Here is a 16,396-nt window from a genome sequence, read left to right as displayed (position 1 = left end):
CAGGGGCTCAGGATTAGCCCAAAGCAACGCCAGGAAGCACCAGATCCTTCCACCAGGAGTCGGAAAAAGCAAAAGTCTGGCTGACCACAGAGCACGTGCAGCTCATGGGGTGGGTCTGGAGGAAGAGAAGCGAGGACGGGAGGGGAGGCCCCCTCGTCTGGGAGCAGGGACTGGACAGGCACAGACACACAGGCACACACAGAGGCCCACCCTCCTTCCACCACCACCCTTCCCGCCTCTCCTTCCGTGTCACGGTCCGCTCACTGCCTCAAGCTGTGCCGTTCGCGGAGCACCCGGACGTCCCCCCGGGCTGCTGGGGACCAATGGCCCAGGTGACATCCCAGAGCCATTCCAGCCCCGCAAGTTCCTGAGCCTTGGAGACACCCACCACACCCTATTAAATAACCAAACGTTTCCTGTGTCCCAGAACAAACTTGCCCTTTACCACTAAGTTCATTATGAACCTGAATGGCTAATTTTAAAGTCTATAATTTAACTTATGCCACAAGCAGCAACAGCTGTGGTGTCCTCAGTCAGTGCCTGACGGAACTCACTCAGCTCTGTGCAAAGTCGCGAACCTTTTCATACATTTATGATCTTCAAAATTTAACTGCTAAAAGGTACCACAGCCCTTTATTCCCTTTGAGATGAGTGGAGAGAAACGGCTGAAGCAACCACGGTTGAAGTATTTTCTACAAGCTCAGAGGAAAAGTCTGTTCTAGTCTGGGCCGCTGGTCCTGGCTCAGCCTGGAGCCCCGGCAGGGGCTGGCGACACTGCTGCGGGCGGGAGGTGGCGCAGCACCCACCAGAGACCCCAGGCTGTGGAGGGAGAGCAGCGGCCCCCGCAGCGTGCTTCTCCTGCACACACGTGTTTCCCACAGCCCCCTGCCCTGGGCACTGCCCGTTCCCTCGTGCTACGCGCCCCACCACAGGGAAGAGAACAAGGTTCAATTTCTGCTTTACCGAAAAAGCTCCTTTTGATACACAGCCCTCCCGAACCCATCCAGAAAGCCATCCTTTTCCAAGCCCGGACGTCCGCCTTAGGAAAGGTGCACTCCTAGAGTTTGCTGTTCTTCTGGAACTGGGACACCAGGCTGAGCACCTGCTCAGACGCCCGGATGGTCTTGGAGCCGAGGTAGCTGGTGCTGTTGGCGGCCGTCTCCTCCAGGTAGTACCGGAAGTTGACCATCAGGCCGCAGGAGCCCGTCAGGCCCTTGGGGCTGGTGTCACCCATCCAGTTGATGCGCCACATGACGGCCCCGTTCTGCAGGTGGAAGTTGGCGACGGGGTTTAGGGCGTAGCCGCGGTGCTTTTCCCCGTACAAGTACCAGGCGCAGAGCCGCATCAGGGGGGCCTGCAGCACCCTGACCAGCTTTTCCGATTTCACCCACTCGCTGCTGCTGAGACAGACCTTGAGGGTCTCGTTGATGGGCCCACCGGTGATCTCGGCAATTTCTCGGCTTTCGTAGTCTGTGAAGAGCTCACTGCGGCCGGGCTCCTTTGCCTGTGTGTTCAGGGACCCCAGAAGCCATTTGGTGAACCCAGGAATGGGCGACAGGCTTGAAAAGGCCCCCAGGTGAGGAAACTCCCTCTGTAAAGCATGGGTGGGGTGGGAAGAGGGTGGCAGAGAAAATGAGGCGAGTTCAGCAGCATTTCACTGACAGGGCACAACCTCTCCTTTCATAGCTAACATAGGATTACCCATCGCACACTGCCTTAAGGGTTTACAAAGTGAGATTTGATGCGGATCATTTTTCCTCATTCCAAGAACATTTCCTGGGAGCTGATGTGTGCCTGGCCCTGCCCTAGCCTTGGACGGGCGCCTCCGTCCACACCGTCACTCACTGGACAAACAGGGGCCGGGGAACTGGGCCTGGCCCAGGGTCCAGCATCTGAGCCCCTGCGAAGCGGCCCTGGAATTGCGATTTTCTGGCTACAGACCTTGTCTCTGCGCCACCCTGAGTCCATGCCACTGCTCTGCACTTCTCTGTGGCACCCAAGTACTCGAGGACCATTTGTTGAATGAATGACTGATTGCCGCGGGGGTGCAGAGGATGGGAGAGAGGCGGCAGAGGGTATTTCTCTCCATCATATGATAAGGTTTGATCATTATTCAAATGCTAAGACATATTAACTTTTTAAAAATCCAGTATTTTTTGATTATAAAAGTAATACATGCTCACCATGGAAACATTTTTTAAAAAACTTATGACAGAAGAAAATACAACTGCCATGCTCCACTACTCTGCAATAACTACTCCCAATAGTTTGATAAAGTACAATTCCTTCAGTCTTTCCTGATGCAGTTTTATATAGGTGAGACATTTATTTGATATCTTGCTTTCTGAATTTACATTGTGAGCATCTTCTCATTTACATTGAAAATTTAAAAACATAATTTTGATGGCAGAATAATATCAAAAGAGATGACTCTACCACAATTTTTGCAACCATGTTCCTGTTGTCAGGCATTTATGGTGCCATCTTTGGCTTTTACAAACGGCGACGGACACTTGCGTGCGGAGGGTAACGCTGCCCTGGCCACAACATGGCCGTCGGCCGAGTGTCCACTGACAGGACATCAGGACAGCCGGTGGGGTGAGGAGCCAACTCTGATTCCCCGAGAAACAGGGCCTGTGCACGAATTACCCAGAAGCCGCATGGCCTTGGGCCCGTGACTGAGGTCCTCACCCTCTCCACTCCCCTGGCCCTACACGGGGTGTGAACACCTCCTGCAGGGATCAAGGAAACCAGAAGACACTCGGATTCGCTGGATGCGGCCTGTCATCAACTCCGGGGAGAAGCGGCAGAGAGTGATTTAATGATGCTGCCACCCAACCGAATCCCTAATCCCCAGATCTGAAATTGATTATCGATCTAATATGAAGCCATGCACATTTCATCACCATTCTAGTCGTTGTTCCAAGGAAGTGCCGTGGCCTCAGCTGTCTACTCTGCACCACCCACAGCACAGGAAGGTGTGCTCAGAGTCAACTGGGAGCAATCTAATTACTTACCTAATAATTAGATTCTACTCACTGTAGTTCGTCCAAACTCCTTATGAGGTAATTTTTTAAAGCCCAGGCCCAGAGTGAACCTGAGCGTTTTTTCTGTAGACCTGTACAAGGGCTCTTCACAGGGCAACCAGGAGAAGAGAGAGATACTAAAAACCCCAATGTCTTTAATGTCCTTAGATTCAAATTGCCTGGTCTAACCTCGACACTCCCTCCAACAAGTAAAAATGCCAGGGGCCAGGAGGCCTTGGGTGTGCAGGCAGAGGTGGGGGGTCAGGCATGGCCAGGTGTGGACAGGTATGTGTGTGTGGGGGGTCAGGCATGGCCAGGTGTGGACAGGTATGTGTGTGTGGGGGTCAGGCATGGCCAGGTGTGGGCAGAGGTGGGGGCTTCAGGCATGGCCAGGTGTGGGCAGAGGTGGGGGGGGTCAGGCATGGCCAGGTGTGGCCATGTGGCTTAGCCCCCAAGCTGCGGCATGAAGAGGCACTCCTAGTAGGGACATCAGGACATCACCCACCAGTCAGGACCATCCTGGGCCAGCCAGGAGGGTCACCCCAAGCTGAGGCCACATCCATGGCTTGCGGCTGACAGGCCTGGTAAGGAACGGCAGAGGTGCCTGGCATTCCCCCTCCCAGCTCCCCGCTTCACCCCTCATCCTAAATGACTGGCAGGATTCATCACCACCTGGACAGAGTCGGGAGCAGGAGCTGATGATGTCAGGGCCCGCTGGAGACTAGGCTGTGATGCTTACCTGCAGCTCCTTAATGACCCGTTTTATCAGGAAGGTTCCTAACTCAACACCTTGTAGACCTTGCTGGGTCAAGCTGATAGAATAAAAAATCGCAGCAGCAATTTGGTTCTTGTCCTCTGTTTCTGAGGGTGGGCATTCTTTCACTATGGCCTGGAAGACATCGAGGACAGTTGTGAGGACTGGCTGTGGTGCTCTCCCACCCACATCCCACCCCTTCCACTCGGGCCATTAGGACAATTCTCGAAGCATCCCATAGCTATTGTTAATCTTATAAATACGATCATACTCTGCATGCTATTCTGTAATTGGGAGTTTTTACTCACTTGCATGTCAGGGTTGGCTTTCAAAGTCAAAAGTATAAGCCATTTAAGTACACACAGAGAAAGCCAATGTATGTGTGTTTTTGCCATACATAGATGCCACTATTCATTTAACCCCATCCTCTACTGATGGACAGTTAGCTCACTTCTATGATTATGTTCAGCCTTTCAAAACCTTAAATAATGCTGCAATGAATGAGTAGCTGTCTGCACTCCCAGGAGAGATTTTTGAGAGTGGAATTTTTAGGTCAAAAAGAATGCAGGTTTTATATTTTAATACCTGTCTCCCAACTGCCCTGAAAGAGAATGGAATAAGTTTTTGTCCCGCCAAGTGTATGAGTGGTAACTTCTTCAAACACAAACATTGCAAGGAAATGTCTCCTGGTGGTCAAGAGCATCTGCTCATTTGTCCTCCTCAACTTCTGGACCTTCTTTCCAAGGAAACTCTGCCCAGGGCCCATCTTGCGATGTTACCGTCGGCACCACCTCCCGATGGGCTGTTCTCACCCCCAAGCCCTCACTGCCTGGCAGCCCTGCTCTGAGCCAGCAGCTCCTGCCCTTCCTCTCTCGCCTTCCCAGACCCTCATGAAGGTCTGCTCCTGATGTCCAGGCCTGCAGTGTGGGCCAGGAGGCAGGGACCACCCACCAGGGTTGCCATAACCTCCACTGACGTGGCAGAGTTCTGGGCCCACGTCAGACACACAAGAAGACATTTGTTTTTCAATCACGGCTCTTTTAACAGCCCCAATAGACATTTAACAAATGCTGCACAGCTGAACCCCGTGCCCTTCTCTCTGTTCTCTCCCTCCTTCACAAACATGTTCTATAAGAGACTTCGACCTTGTCTCAGTGAAAACCAGTGCACCCAGAGGAATACTGTTCGTATTCCACTGCTTTCCATACACTACATTTCTACACACTATAACTACAAATTTGGAGATTTGATTTAATCAATGCAAAAATCCACAAAAAACCAAAGCAGTTTATTTGGAAAAAAAAAAAAAACAAAACAGGATAAAATCAAGTAAAAACAACCAAGGGGTTTCAGGGGGCGGCTATTTGAAGGCGGCCTGAGCATGGAGGTACCTGGATGTTGCTGGAGATGTCACCGGTCAAGGCCACGTGCAAAACCACCAGGGGCTCCCCAGGGGTTGAACAGTGAGAAAAGAAGTAACATCTTCGGTAAGGCCCAACCCGGCGCTTCATGTCCATCCAGTTCTTTACAGGATGCACAGCCTCAGACCTGATGAGAAATTATGGAAAGATACCTTAACAAAGTATCATTCACAAGCTAAATAACGATTGCTGATTCCTATTCATATTATTCACACAAGTCAAATACTTTTAATACTGCTTTAACTGAGTCTTTAGGAAAATTCAAAGAAAATCATTTTAATGTGAAACAGCACCAACTAAAAGCAACTACAATTAATGACCATTTTACATTCAAAATTATGCTTCAATTCTCAACACCAAGTGTTAAGACAAGTTTGTGGGGCTCTCGGGAGCCATCTATGCAGCAAATTTTAACTCAGAAACCCAATCAAATGCACAATCACTGAACATTCTAAGTCTTCTTATTTCCTTTCGATGCCTGTGGTTTCGGATCGATGCACTGCTGCAAACACTTCCCTCTTGTCCAGCAACCCGCCCACCCTACTTCACTTCCGCAGGTCGCATGGCCGCGGCAGGCAGGCCCTTCACGTGTGATGTTTCCAACACTGCGGCATCTTTCACGCCTTCGGTTCCATGAAACAAGGTGGCATGCGGAGGTCCTGAGGTGGAAGGAGACTCCTGGCTGTGGGACAGCTGTGGCAGGCAGTGTGTGGAAGGGTTGTAAATATGCACAATACGGTTATTTTACAGATTTTATCCAAAGGAGAACATTTAACAACTAGATGAAATAAATGCTGTTTTGATCACTCACACCGATACTCGGTCCAGGTAATCTGAACGACTCTGCTAAGAGGGGGCCTTTTCCCGGGGAGCCCAGAGGTGGGCTTGCTGGCTACAAACACGAGGCGTCTGAGACCTCGGGTGCAGGTTAACTGACGCCCGGTCAGCGTCCACCCGCTCCCTTTCCTTGGCCACGAGCTCAGCACCACCTGCCACGACAGCCATGCTGGGGAAAACGGTTTGGGTTTTGCTGGGTTTGAAATAGAACGCATGTGTGCATGAAGACCGGCTTTCGGCCGAGCGTAAGGACGTGCAGACCGGATTACTTACTCACTGATTCTCTGAAGCACTTCACAGGGTGAGTGCCAGGTAACCCGCTCCAGGTTCAGGAACCCTGAGGAAAACCACTCCGAGAGCATGCCCTTCAGCACTCCGTTCAGCTCCTGGGAGGGACGAGATAAAGCGGGCCACACGACACGGATCAGCCCCCGCCGGCAGCACCGCCCGCACACTCAGGGGCAGTGCCAAGGCACGGGAGAGAGAGACCACGCAAGACGGGTCTCCAACCGGCTTTTGCTGAGACAGCACGACTGAACCCTCATCTCAAGCCAGGCTGGACTTTAATTCTGCTCTATAATTTAGACGTAACTATTTCAGTTTGTAAGATTCCTGGATGGGAATATCCAGTGTGAACTAAGCTTCCCAAATCAGTATGTTTCAATTCATTCTCCACAGTGAACACAACCCTCCAATAAGGCGAATATGACAACGAAAGATGTGTCACAAGGAAATACTGACCAGGGCATCACTGAGCTCACAAGTCCACATCTTCTCAGGAGCATTTCTTTAATTTGCCAAAACAGAATTCCTAAGTTCCCTGCGAGAAACAAGTACTTGGTTCCAGGTACCATATTTCTTCAACCCAAAGACACACACACTTTCGTATTTTAACACATCTGAAGTCAGGACACGTCTTTCAACCGACAGTTTGACAAGCAGCACTTTTTCCCTACCGTAGTGGGGCATAAAATAACAGTGCCTGGCGATCAGCACATTTTAGAATTCATGGACAAACCTTATTCTGATTTCATTTCACTTATCTCTATCTTACCTACTTCCAAAAATAATCTGAGTCGTTTTCATTTGCACTGAAGCCTTTACAGCAAGAATAAAAGAACAAGAGATGCGAAAGGAAAGGAGGGGGTGCAGGAGCAGAAGCATCTCAGCTTAGGACTCCACGACCACAGCTGCGCCTACAGCAGTGAGCTTCCTGATGGCCAGAGCAAGGAGCAGACATGGCTGCTTCCCCAATAGCTGTTTCCCGTTTCTTTGAAATTAACCGAAGCCTCATTTGTCAGCTGGGCACACAGCCATCCAGATCAAGACTGCACTGTACTAGGGGTAATTATGTGACTGCGTTCTGACCAATGAGATGTAAGCAAGGGTGTCCTTCAGAAGCTTCTGGAACCTTCTGTAAAAGACAGCTGGAATACACCTTTTGCCCTTCTTCTTTGTCCTTCCCTCCTACCTGCAGGCTGGAAAGTGGTGTGATGGATAGAGCCAGAGTGGCCATTTTGGGCCATGAGGTGAGCTTGGGGATGAAGGTTTCTCAGAGTAGAGCCACAGGACAGACGTGGAGCAGATCCATCATGCAGCCCTGGGCTGCTACCTTCAGACTTTTATATGAGAGAAAAACTTCTCTTTTACTCAAACCACTATTATTTGGGGACTCTCTGCTCAGAGATGATCCGTATACTAGTAGGTACAACGCTATTACTATTGATTAACAGCACACATCTCTGTATATCTGGTACAGAACTGGTCTTAAGAATTTTTGCATTAGGATCACAAAGAGCATAATGGACAACACTTATAAAGAGCAGTTTTACAAAAGCTGTAAAAATTGTATGGGGCCATTTCATATTTTAATCCCTGGGAGAGCTAAAAGCATTCGGAACTCTGTCATCTGAGGAAAGCTGGAGGGTGTGGGGCTGATGGCTCAAAGACTCTGGAAAAACAACCACCCATCTTTAAGTAGTTAAGCCCTGGGATATGGAAGAGGCCACGGATGAGCTCCATCTGATTCCAAGGGTGGGATGGGGTGGGGGGAAAATCTGGGACCAGCTGGTGGAAGCCAAAGAACATCAGGCTGCTTGATTTAATGCAAAGGAGAACTTTTGAAAAGTTAGGGCCATCTAAGGACAGACCCTTAGGAGCGGGTGAGACCAACTGCTGGAGGGATAAAGCACAGGGTAGACAAGAACTTGGTGGAGCTGTCTTAAAAAGGGTGGCTGGACCAGATGACCTTTGCAATTCCTTTTAATTCTAGAGTCTATAATAATTATCTGTATCTAATCTCCTTCACTCAGCTCTAAGCTCCAGAAGAGCAGAGCTACTTTTGATTTATTTCTGTAATTCCACAGCATACAGCGAACGATGCCTTCCACATGGAAGATGGTTAACAGACTGATATCAAATGAAGGGGAAAAAAAAGGAAAACTGGAAGGGTGGTGATTAGAAAGTAGCAGGAAGGGAGGAAAAAAATATCTGCTAGGCAATGTAGAATGACTCTATAAAACTACATTTATTGTGTTTGCATGGATGCTCTCCCCAGGAAAATGCAAACACAGAAGCAACATTTTGCATATAATTTTCAGGGGTTCATGGCCCACGAGAGGAAAAGGCTGGAAATACCTGGCTGCAGTGCTACTTATGAAAGCAATGGTTTGGGTGAAGAATGCCCTCCCCCTAAAAGTTTCTTCCTTCTGTTCAGGGCTATTAATAGCTGTAAAATGTGACACGGGTACTGAGAGCCGGGAATGTAGGTTAAAGGCTAGAAGCCTCCACTGCCTGTCTCCCCGCCGACGTCGGCTGCCCGGGCTGGCACGGAGCCGCGGCCTCAGGCAGCAAAGGTGGGTGAGTCCCACATCGCAGGAGGGCGGGGGCCGCTCGTGCTTTGCACCAACTCAGCCATCGTCTACCAACACCAGACTCGAAAACCCAACTGTGGGAACATCCTGGCGAGGCGAGAGCCATGTCGGTTCTCCGAGCAAGGGATCTGCGCGAGGCTCGTGCTGCCCTGTCCCGCTGAGCCCAGTTCTCCGGCCGAGGCGGTGGGAGGCCAGCTGGCCCGCCCCTGCAGCAGAGAACACGCTCTGGGTCCCCACCCTGCACTCTGAAGCTTCTGTCTAAGCCAAGAATCGCCCCCTCTTTGCTCTGTGCAGAAAAGTTGCTTCCCAGGGCTCTGCAGCCCCGAGGAGGGGGAGGGGTTACACGGCAGGGGCTGAGCGACGCCCCAGGGGACAGGGCTATCTGTTCCTTCTTTTTAGAGAGAAGTCCTCTTAGCCTAGCCCAGCACAGAATTTTCTAGAAACAACTAGAAGCCATACATCAAACAGGATTAACCCACCAAGAGAGGCTGTACAGAAAGGTCCCACCCCAGCTGGGCATGCTTCCTGGGTCCGGCACGAGCCAAGCCCCTTCTTCCCTGGGAGGCTCACGGGTCACTCCCTTCGTGTAGCTTCCAGGCTCCCGTCGCCCATCGAGGCGCCCTTCCTTCTCGGAATTCTGCTTCCCCTGCGCCCCCAGCCGCCCCGGCCCAGGGCACTGCCCTCACCGCCTCTACCTCGGCCCTCGCTCTCGGCCCCAGCACGGTTCAGAGGCTGAGCTCTCGCGGCGGCCACCAGCTTCCCCGCCTGCCCTCGAGCTCGCTCTCCCTCTACTTTTCAGCATCCTGCAGTGGTGCCCGGCTCTTACCTCTGGAAGGTTCCTCCTGGGTCACTTCCAACTGAGCGAGATCTGACTGTGTTTCAGGGCCCACTCGAACCCCATGTTTCCCCAGAAACCTTCCCCTTCTATTTCACTCATAGTAAACCCCTCCTGCAGGCTCTCCAGCCCTCTGTCCTTCTACTTTAAAATGCAGCACGTTCTGCCTGACGCTGGGGTCCTCCCAGAGGAGGCCGAGCTCAGGGTGCTACTCATCTTTGCACAACACCCAAGAGGCAGGCCTGAGCCCAGCGGAGCTTCAACCACACACCCACAAACCCACAGCTCGGGGGCAGGCACTCGGCCTCCACTCCCCTGCGGGACTTTGGCCTTGGGAGGGGGTCGCATGGGGCTGACAGCAGCCCCGTGGGCCGACTGCGCGTCAGGGACCAGGCAATGAGGACAGAAGCACCGCGAGCACATGGCGGGCTCGGAATGCAGACGTGCCTCTCCGAGCTTCCCCACTTCGGGAAGGAACATGCAGAACATGACATTTCCACCGAAAGGTCACGTAGCCAGGCACACCAACAAGCCTCCGAACTCACTCAGACCTTTTACAGAGGAAAAGAAGCATTTTTTTTTTTTAAAGAACATTTTATCTTGTAAACAAAGGGTGTTACAAGATTTTTGGTGGGGTTAAGCCACTTTATAGATTTCACAATCACTCTGCAAACTAGGTAATTCATCTACTGGTCCATTTTCTACAGGTTAAAATGGGGGCTTTTGTGATCACAGAGGTCAAGAATATTGAAAACAACCTCTAAAAATTCCATAGTTATTAAAACACTCAAAATTCCTTTCTGGGAATAAACAAATTAAGGTCAATTCATTTATTTATTGTAAGTCAAAGGTTTCAACACTCTTCCATCAGATGAATACACACCAGGAGTGGGAGCGTGCTCTGACTCAGGATGCCTGAGGCTTGCTTCTAATGTATTCACACTTCCAAAGACCTTCTCATTGACGCTGGGCAATGTTCAGGGACTCCACGCAACAGGTTTGTTATCTCAAAAAACAAACACAGATATTTGACCTTTGCCAGGCTGTAAAACTTTCTTCAAAAAAATATTTGTGCCTTCCCAGCAAGGAGACTTGATCCTGACTCTGAACTTCCTGTCAAAGAGGATTAACGAACCCGAAGGGAGAGAAGTGAACCTTCATCAGATTTTAAATGTCCAAGGAAGGGAAACCCCCCCGTCTGGTCACACGCTTAGGTTCTCACGCTGGGCTATGCTTGTGATGGAAGCATCAGTCTTCTAGATACTTCCCAAATTTCCAATAACAGCCTTTGGTCAGAGAGAAAGGCCTTGACAAACCATGCCCTCATTTGAAAACCATATTTTTAGCAAAGCTCCAATATATCCTTTAGGCCACTTCTCAGAAGAGAAGCAGGCTGACCCGGAGCACACAGACCCAGGGGAGTTACGCGATTTAGCTTAAACCACCCCAAATCACACCACTCATGAATGGATGGGAAAGACAGGCCTGGAAACCAGCCCTTCCCTTCCCCACCCACCGCGTCCTCCACTCTACCCAGTGTCCTGTCCAATACACAAACCAGCACTGCTGTGCGGCCTCCCACTTGCCACTTGCTCTACAAGTGCCGTTGGCCTCCCACAGGACGCAGGAAACAGAGGCCCCGGGTAGGTGCCCGGGACAAGCCCATAGCAGAGCTCCCGGGAAGCAGCACGTCCTCGCCCAGACTCATCTAGCAAGCTCGAGGGCTGACGGGGGCAGGCAAGGCTCATACATGCGTGGAGGGACGGCCGTGTGGACACACGAGGTGAGAGCCTGGGCCCGGGGCACTCACCACTGAAGGCAGACACCGGGTAACCCATGTGCAGCACAGCAGTGGGTGTCACGGCCCCGTGGGGTTCCAATGCCTGCTTGGCAGCTTTGGGAATCAAAGGTCTGGTGCTTTCTAACACGGAATTCCAAGAAGTGAAAGGATCTACTGCACCTCCTCTTTAACTTGGATGCAAAATCCAGAATGACCTTAAATAAGTGGATTAAAAATGGGGTCTGTACCTATTAAGCAATTCTGGGGATAGATGACCAGGTGAGATCCCAGTTGGCAATTTCTAAGGATAGATTTGAAAAACTTGAGTCTCTGAATGATTTCAATGATAAGGCTTTTTAAAAAAAATTCAAGTAACTAAGTAGAGCAAAGGAGAAGGGAATGAACAGAGTTAGCTCCTAACGTTTATATGCACTGGCCATGGGAGAGCATTTCCAGGTAGAGAAATAGAAAAGGTGTTTCAGAGCAACCAGAAAAGCCTTCTGCGTCAGGTGTGTCCACACCATGAAGAAACCAAGGCTAGGCTCGCAGCACTCGTTCTCTGTACATTACCTTCACTCCACACCACTCAGGGCCTGGCAGTCTGCTAGGACTTTTACCCCTTTCAGGTGTGGGTGGCTTTGGTTTAAAGAATAAGGGACATTATGAACACTCAGGACCTGGCACTGTGGCAGCCTCTGATTTCCCAGGGGCCAGCTCCTCTCTCCCAGCAAAGTCAAGCCCAATGCCCCAGCTTTCAGTTGCCATGATTTTCCTTCCTGACTCTGCCATAACCAAGAACTTGCATGTGTGGGGACAAAAGAGGGAACGTATTCAGGAACGACTCACAGAATCAGAGGATTTGGAACTGGATAGGATGTTAGGAATCACTGAGGGCCACAGCAGGCTGACATCTGCTGAGGGCTGTCCACATGTCTGGCCCTTCTTGGCTTCCTTCTAGGCTCAGAACTCTATTAGAGGTGTAGCAGTCTGACCTCAAGACAAATGGCGAAATATCAGTGTGCCAAGTTTATCTTATGGCAGGACACCCAAGAGTCTATCTTGATAATTTATTCATTGCTTTGTTATGTGAAACATTTAAGACAAGGCTCTCAGTGCTTGAGGAGCTGAGAGAGAATATATTTCAACTAGTAAATTACATAGTTAACGTAAGAGATAGAGACAACACGTTACGAATCTCAGAACGGGAAAACCACTTTGTGCTGGAGAGGTTGGTTAGAGTTTAGTTAAGGAGCAGGGGCTGGAGATAGCTCTAAAAATGTGGGTGAGATTCTGTTTGACCCTCTATGCAGAAATTAGTCACGGGGGGTTTAGGAACTTTCAGTCCAAGAATCAGCTTGGCGGCGGCGGGGGGGGGGGGCGGTCTATGGAGGGGCGCGATGGTTTGGGGTACATCAAAAAGGTCAAAGGAAAGACAATACATGTTATCCTTCTGGCTGTAGAGGCTTGATAGTTTTTCAACAAGAAAGTAAAGAGGGACTTGGGAAGGGACACTGAAATTGCTTCTAAGCTGGAAACTTGTACAAAGTCTTGGAAAGAGTGAATACAATCATAACTAGTGCATATTAAAGTCCTGATTCAGTGAGACTGAATAAAACAAGACCAGTCATTAACTGGATGACTTGTTTTGTCTTGCTCCCCAGTTGATAGAAAAAAGCAAATTCTAAGAAAACAATCCATTTGAGACCTAGTTAAATCGTCAAGAGTCAGTATGTAATGACGGAGCACACAAGTTTGGAGTTGTCAAGGCTGGGCATGAGTTCTGGCTCACTGGTTCTGTGCTTGGGGCACTGTATGTGTAAAACCGTTGTCTGTAAAACAGCTCCCCGAGGGCTGTTGAGGATTAAATGAGCAAGAGCGTGAAAAGCACTTACCACCCACAGCACCTGCCACGTAATGGCAATTAATAAGTGTTAACTATTCCCGGGCTAGAGTGGAAGTTCCTTGACCAAGTGACCTTGGAGCCTGGAGCACACCTGGCCCAGGATACACACTCAATGAGTATGTGCTGGATGGATGGATGGACAGATGGTTGGCTGGCTGTCTGGATGATTTCACTCTGGGAAGAGGTGATAGTCTACCTAATTCTTAAGCAGCCCAGGCAATAAAAATCAAGTTTCAGAAAGACCACTGTGGAGCACTAGTCTTTGCGTCAAGGGAAAAATGTCTGCTAAGATTGCAGACTGAATCCAACCTTCCTTGAGAGGAACTGGATGGGAATGCACAGAGGATGTCAGCAGTACATGGAACACGAAGGCTGAGCCATTCACACCGTGCTGGAGCTGGGAACTCAGTTCAAGAACAAGAATCCATGATGGATTTGGTTGTCAGTCTGGGAATCTTAGCACCGAAGGGACTTACTGTAAATTAATCAGCTACCTCGAGAAATCAAATGCCATGTTCATGACTGAAATTAATCCCATCCTTAATTACATCCAATGTTTTTTTGGCATATAGGCTAAGTAGCCAAGAAAGACAGAATTTCTGATAATTGCCATAACCTGAATAGCATGTTGGAGTGATAAAAGCATAGTGCAAAGAACCCCAGGTTTGGGTGGGTGATCGGAAAAAAATATCTATGTGCTCTGAGTTCTTGAACCAGTAGTATGACCTCAACATCTTACTTCCTTGACCGTAAAAGGGGATACACATATAACCCACCTAAGAGTGAGACGATGAATACAAAACTATTATGCCAATGTTAGAATTGTTAAATGAATTAGAAAATAATTGTTCACTGGTTTCACTTTTTTAAAAAGCCAATCAGCCCTGATCAGGTTCTGAGTGTCAGAAACTTCCTGAAACATTTACCTATTTTTTTCTATCAGTAAAAGGGCAGGTTAATGGTTTCCCCACATATAATACTAACAGTATAAAAGGACCCTATTCTGTTACACGCAATCTTCCAAGTCATAACAACTTAAAAGTATTTATTTGCACTCAATATGAGCTCACTCTGAGCTTCTGATTGCCCTAATAAGTCAACTCAGAATCATCAGATTTTAGGGTTGAACTCAGGAAGGTAAGATGCTCTGCTCAAATTTATGCAGAGCAGGCCAGATGCATTAACACTCCTAGACGGGGGTGATTATGAGTTCTAGGCATCCTTGTATAGCTCTGGAAACTTTTCAGGGCAATGCCTTCCACACGGTGGATGCTCCAATAACTAATGCTGACGCATCCAGGTTCTCACAACAGTTCAGTACTTGTGCAAGCACACCACACCTCGCCTAAGGCCACACGGAGCACACGAAGCACGCACCGGGCTTAAACACAAAGTACCGACTGTCTAACAAACACCGTACACGTGAGGACCGAGAGAGGCAGGGGTATGCTCCGAAGAGGTGAGGACTCAGAAAGCCTAGGCAGGAAGGGGACGGGATGTGGGGGGTGCTGTAACTCGGGGCGATGTGCGCGCGGCTTCAGGCAAAGGAAAGCGGAGTGTCTGGGGCGTGAGAGGCAGGTGAGAAGTATACGGAGAGCCGCCAAGAGGCCCGCTGACACCGGCGCAAGGCGAAAGCGTGGCCCCGGGCAAGGCCTTACCCGGACGTGCGGCCCCTCCACCAGCCGGAGGGCCTGGGCCTCCAGCAGGTCGGCCCGCAGCTGCACCAGGAAGCGCACGCCGCCGTCCAGCTTGCTGATGTGGTGGAAGAGGCCGCGGTAGCGCGGCACCAGCGCGTAGCGCAGCCGGTCCTCCGCCTGCAGCAGTACGGCCGCCTCCCGCGGCTGCTGGCGCAGCTGGAGCACGCCGGCGCTCTGCTCGGCCACCTGGCCGTGGTCCACGCCGAAGCCCCGCGCCAGGCGGCCCAGCAGGTCGGCCCGCTCGGCCACCTCGGCCAGGCTGCCGTAGAAGCTCACGAAGTCCGCGCACTGGCCCTCGGCCGGCGCCGGCGTCTTCTCGCGCAGCTCGTAGGCCGGCGTCTGTGGCACGGCGCGCCGCAGCAGCTCGTCCATGGTCCGCTCCAGGACGCCAGCCGGCCCCGCCCGCCCGCTCGACAGCCGGGGTCCCGGCGGCCGCGGGGGGAGCCGCAGCGGGAGGAGACGCCGCGCCGCCAGGCCGGGCCCGAAGCACCGCATAGCGCCAGGCAACAGCTGCGCAGGGGGCACTGCCTCCCGGGCCGCCGCGCTTCCGGCTTCCGGCGTGCGCTGGCCCCATTGGCCGGGGCCGCGGGTTGGCGGCCAATCGGAGGGCGGGGATGGGTCTGCGGCCAATCGGAGGGCGGGGGCGGGCCGGCCTCCAGCGCGCGGCGCGGGGCCAAGTGCAGGCAAAGGTCCTGGCCGGCGGTGTGGGGTGTGGAGCGCGGCGTGTGCTTGCTTCCCGCGGCCCCGGGGTCGCCTCCCTCCCGCTCAGCGGCTGCTCTGGCCCCTGTTCTGATCTCTGGCCTCCTGAAGTCACCGTCTCAGCCCCCCGCGCTGTAGCCCTTCTGCCCTTCCGACCCAAATACTAAAGGCTTCGCTCGCGCCACCGCGCCTCTCCCAGTGTAGGGCCGAGCGTCCCGGGGCTCAAAGTGCATTAAGGTCACCTGGGGACCGTGTGACCCAGGCGGATTCCCGGGCCTGACTCCCGGAGATCCTGACCCAGTGTGTCTGCGGAGGAGCCCAGGACGCTGCGTGTTTCCGAAGCTTTCCTGGTCATTCTCTGTCAAGGTAGCCGTTGTCTGGGCGCTCTCAAACCGCTGCCAGGGTTTTGATTCGGATGACTCTCCCAGCTCCAGCCCCATGCTTCCGGCTGTCCCCTGGGCAGCCTCACACGGATGTCCAGATGCCTCCAAAAGGCTCTCTGCTGGGCAGCCTGTTCCCTAACCTGTCTCTCCTTTCTTGGTCCCCATTCATTCATTCATTCAGCAAAATT

The 16,396-nt window shown here is 51.4% G+C and overlaps 1 protein-coding gene across 2 annotated transcripts; it reads right to left on the bottom strand.

The window, feature by feature from the left end:
• Positions 1-605: 605 nt before the first annotated feature.
• MLYCD (malonyl-CoA decarboxylase) lies at positions 606-15,661 on the bottom strand. 2 transcript variants are annotated; one of them, XM_037816077.1, is made up of 6 exons: positions 15,088-15,661; positions 6,312-6,424; positions 5,172-5,328; positions 3,766-3,915; positions 1,412-1,591; positions 606-1,264 (listed from the first exon to the last, which is right to left on the bottom strand). In XM_037816077.1, exons 1-6 carry the CDS (start codon positions 15,619-15,621, stop codon positions 1,058-1,060), a joined length of 1,341 nt encoding a protein of 446 aa, XP_037672005.1. In that variant the 5' UTR covers positions 15,622-15,661; the 3' UTR covers positions 606-1,057. The 2 variants fall into 2 exon arrangements, with proteins under 2 accessions (XP_037672005.1, XP_037672004.1); XM_037816076.1 differs by having other exon boundaries at positions 606-1,591; positions 15,088-15,658.
• Between the last annotated feature and the right edge of the window lie 735 nt (positions 15,662-16,396).

Source organism: Choloepus didactylus, chromosome 22 (genome assembly GCF_015220235.1).
Source record: "Choloepus didactylus isolate mChoDid1 chromosome 22, mChoDid1.pri, whole genome shotgun sequence".
Lineage (NCBI taxonomy): Eukaryota > Metazoa > Chordata > Mammalia > Pilosa > Megalonychidae > Choloepus > Choloepus didactylus.
This window is presented reverse-complemented; position numbering and strand designations above follow the sequence as displayed.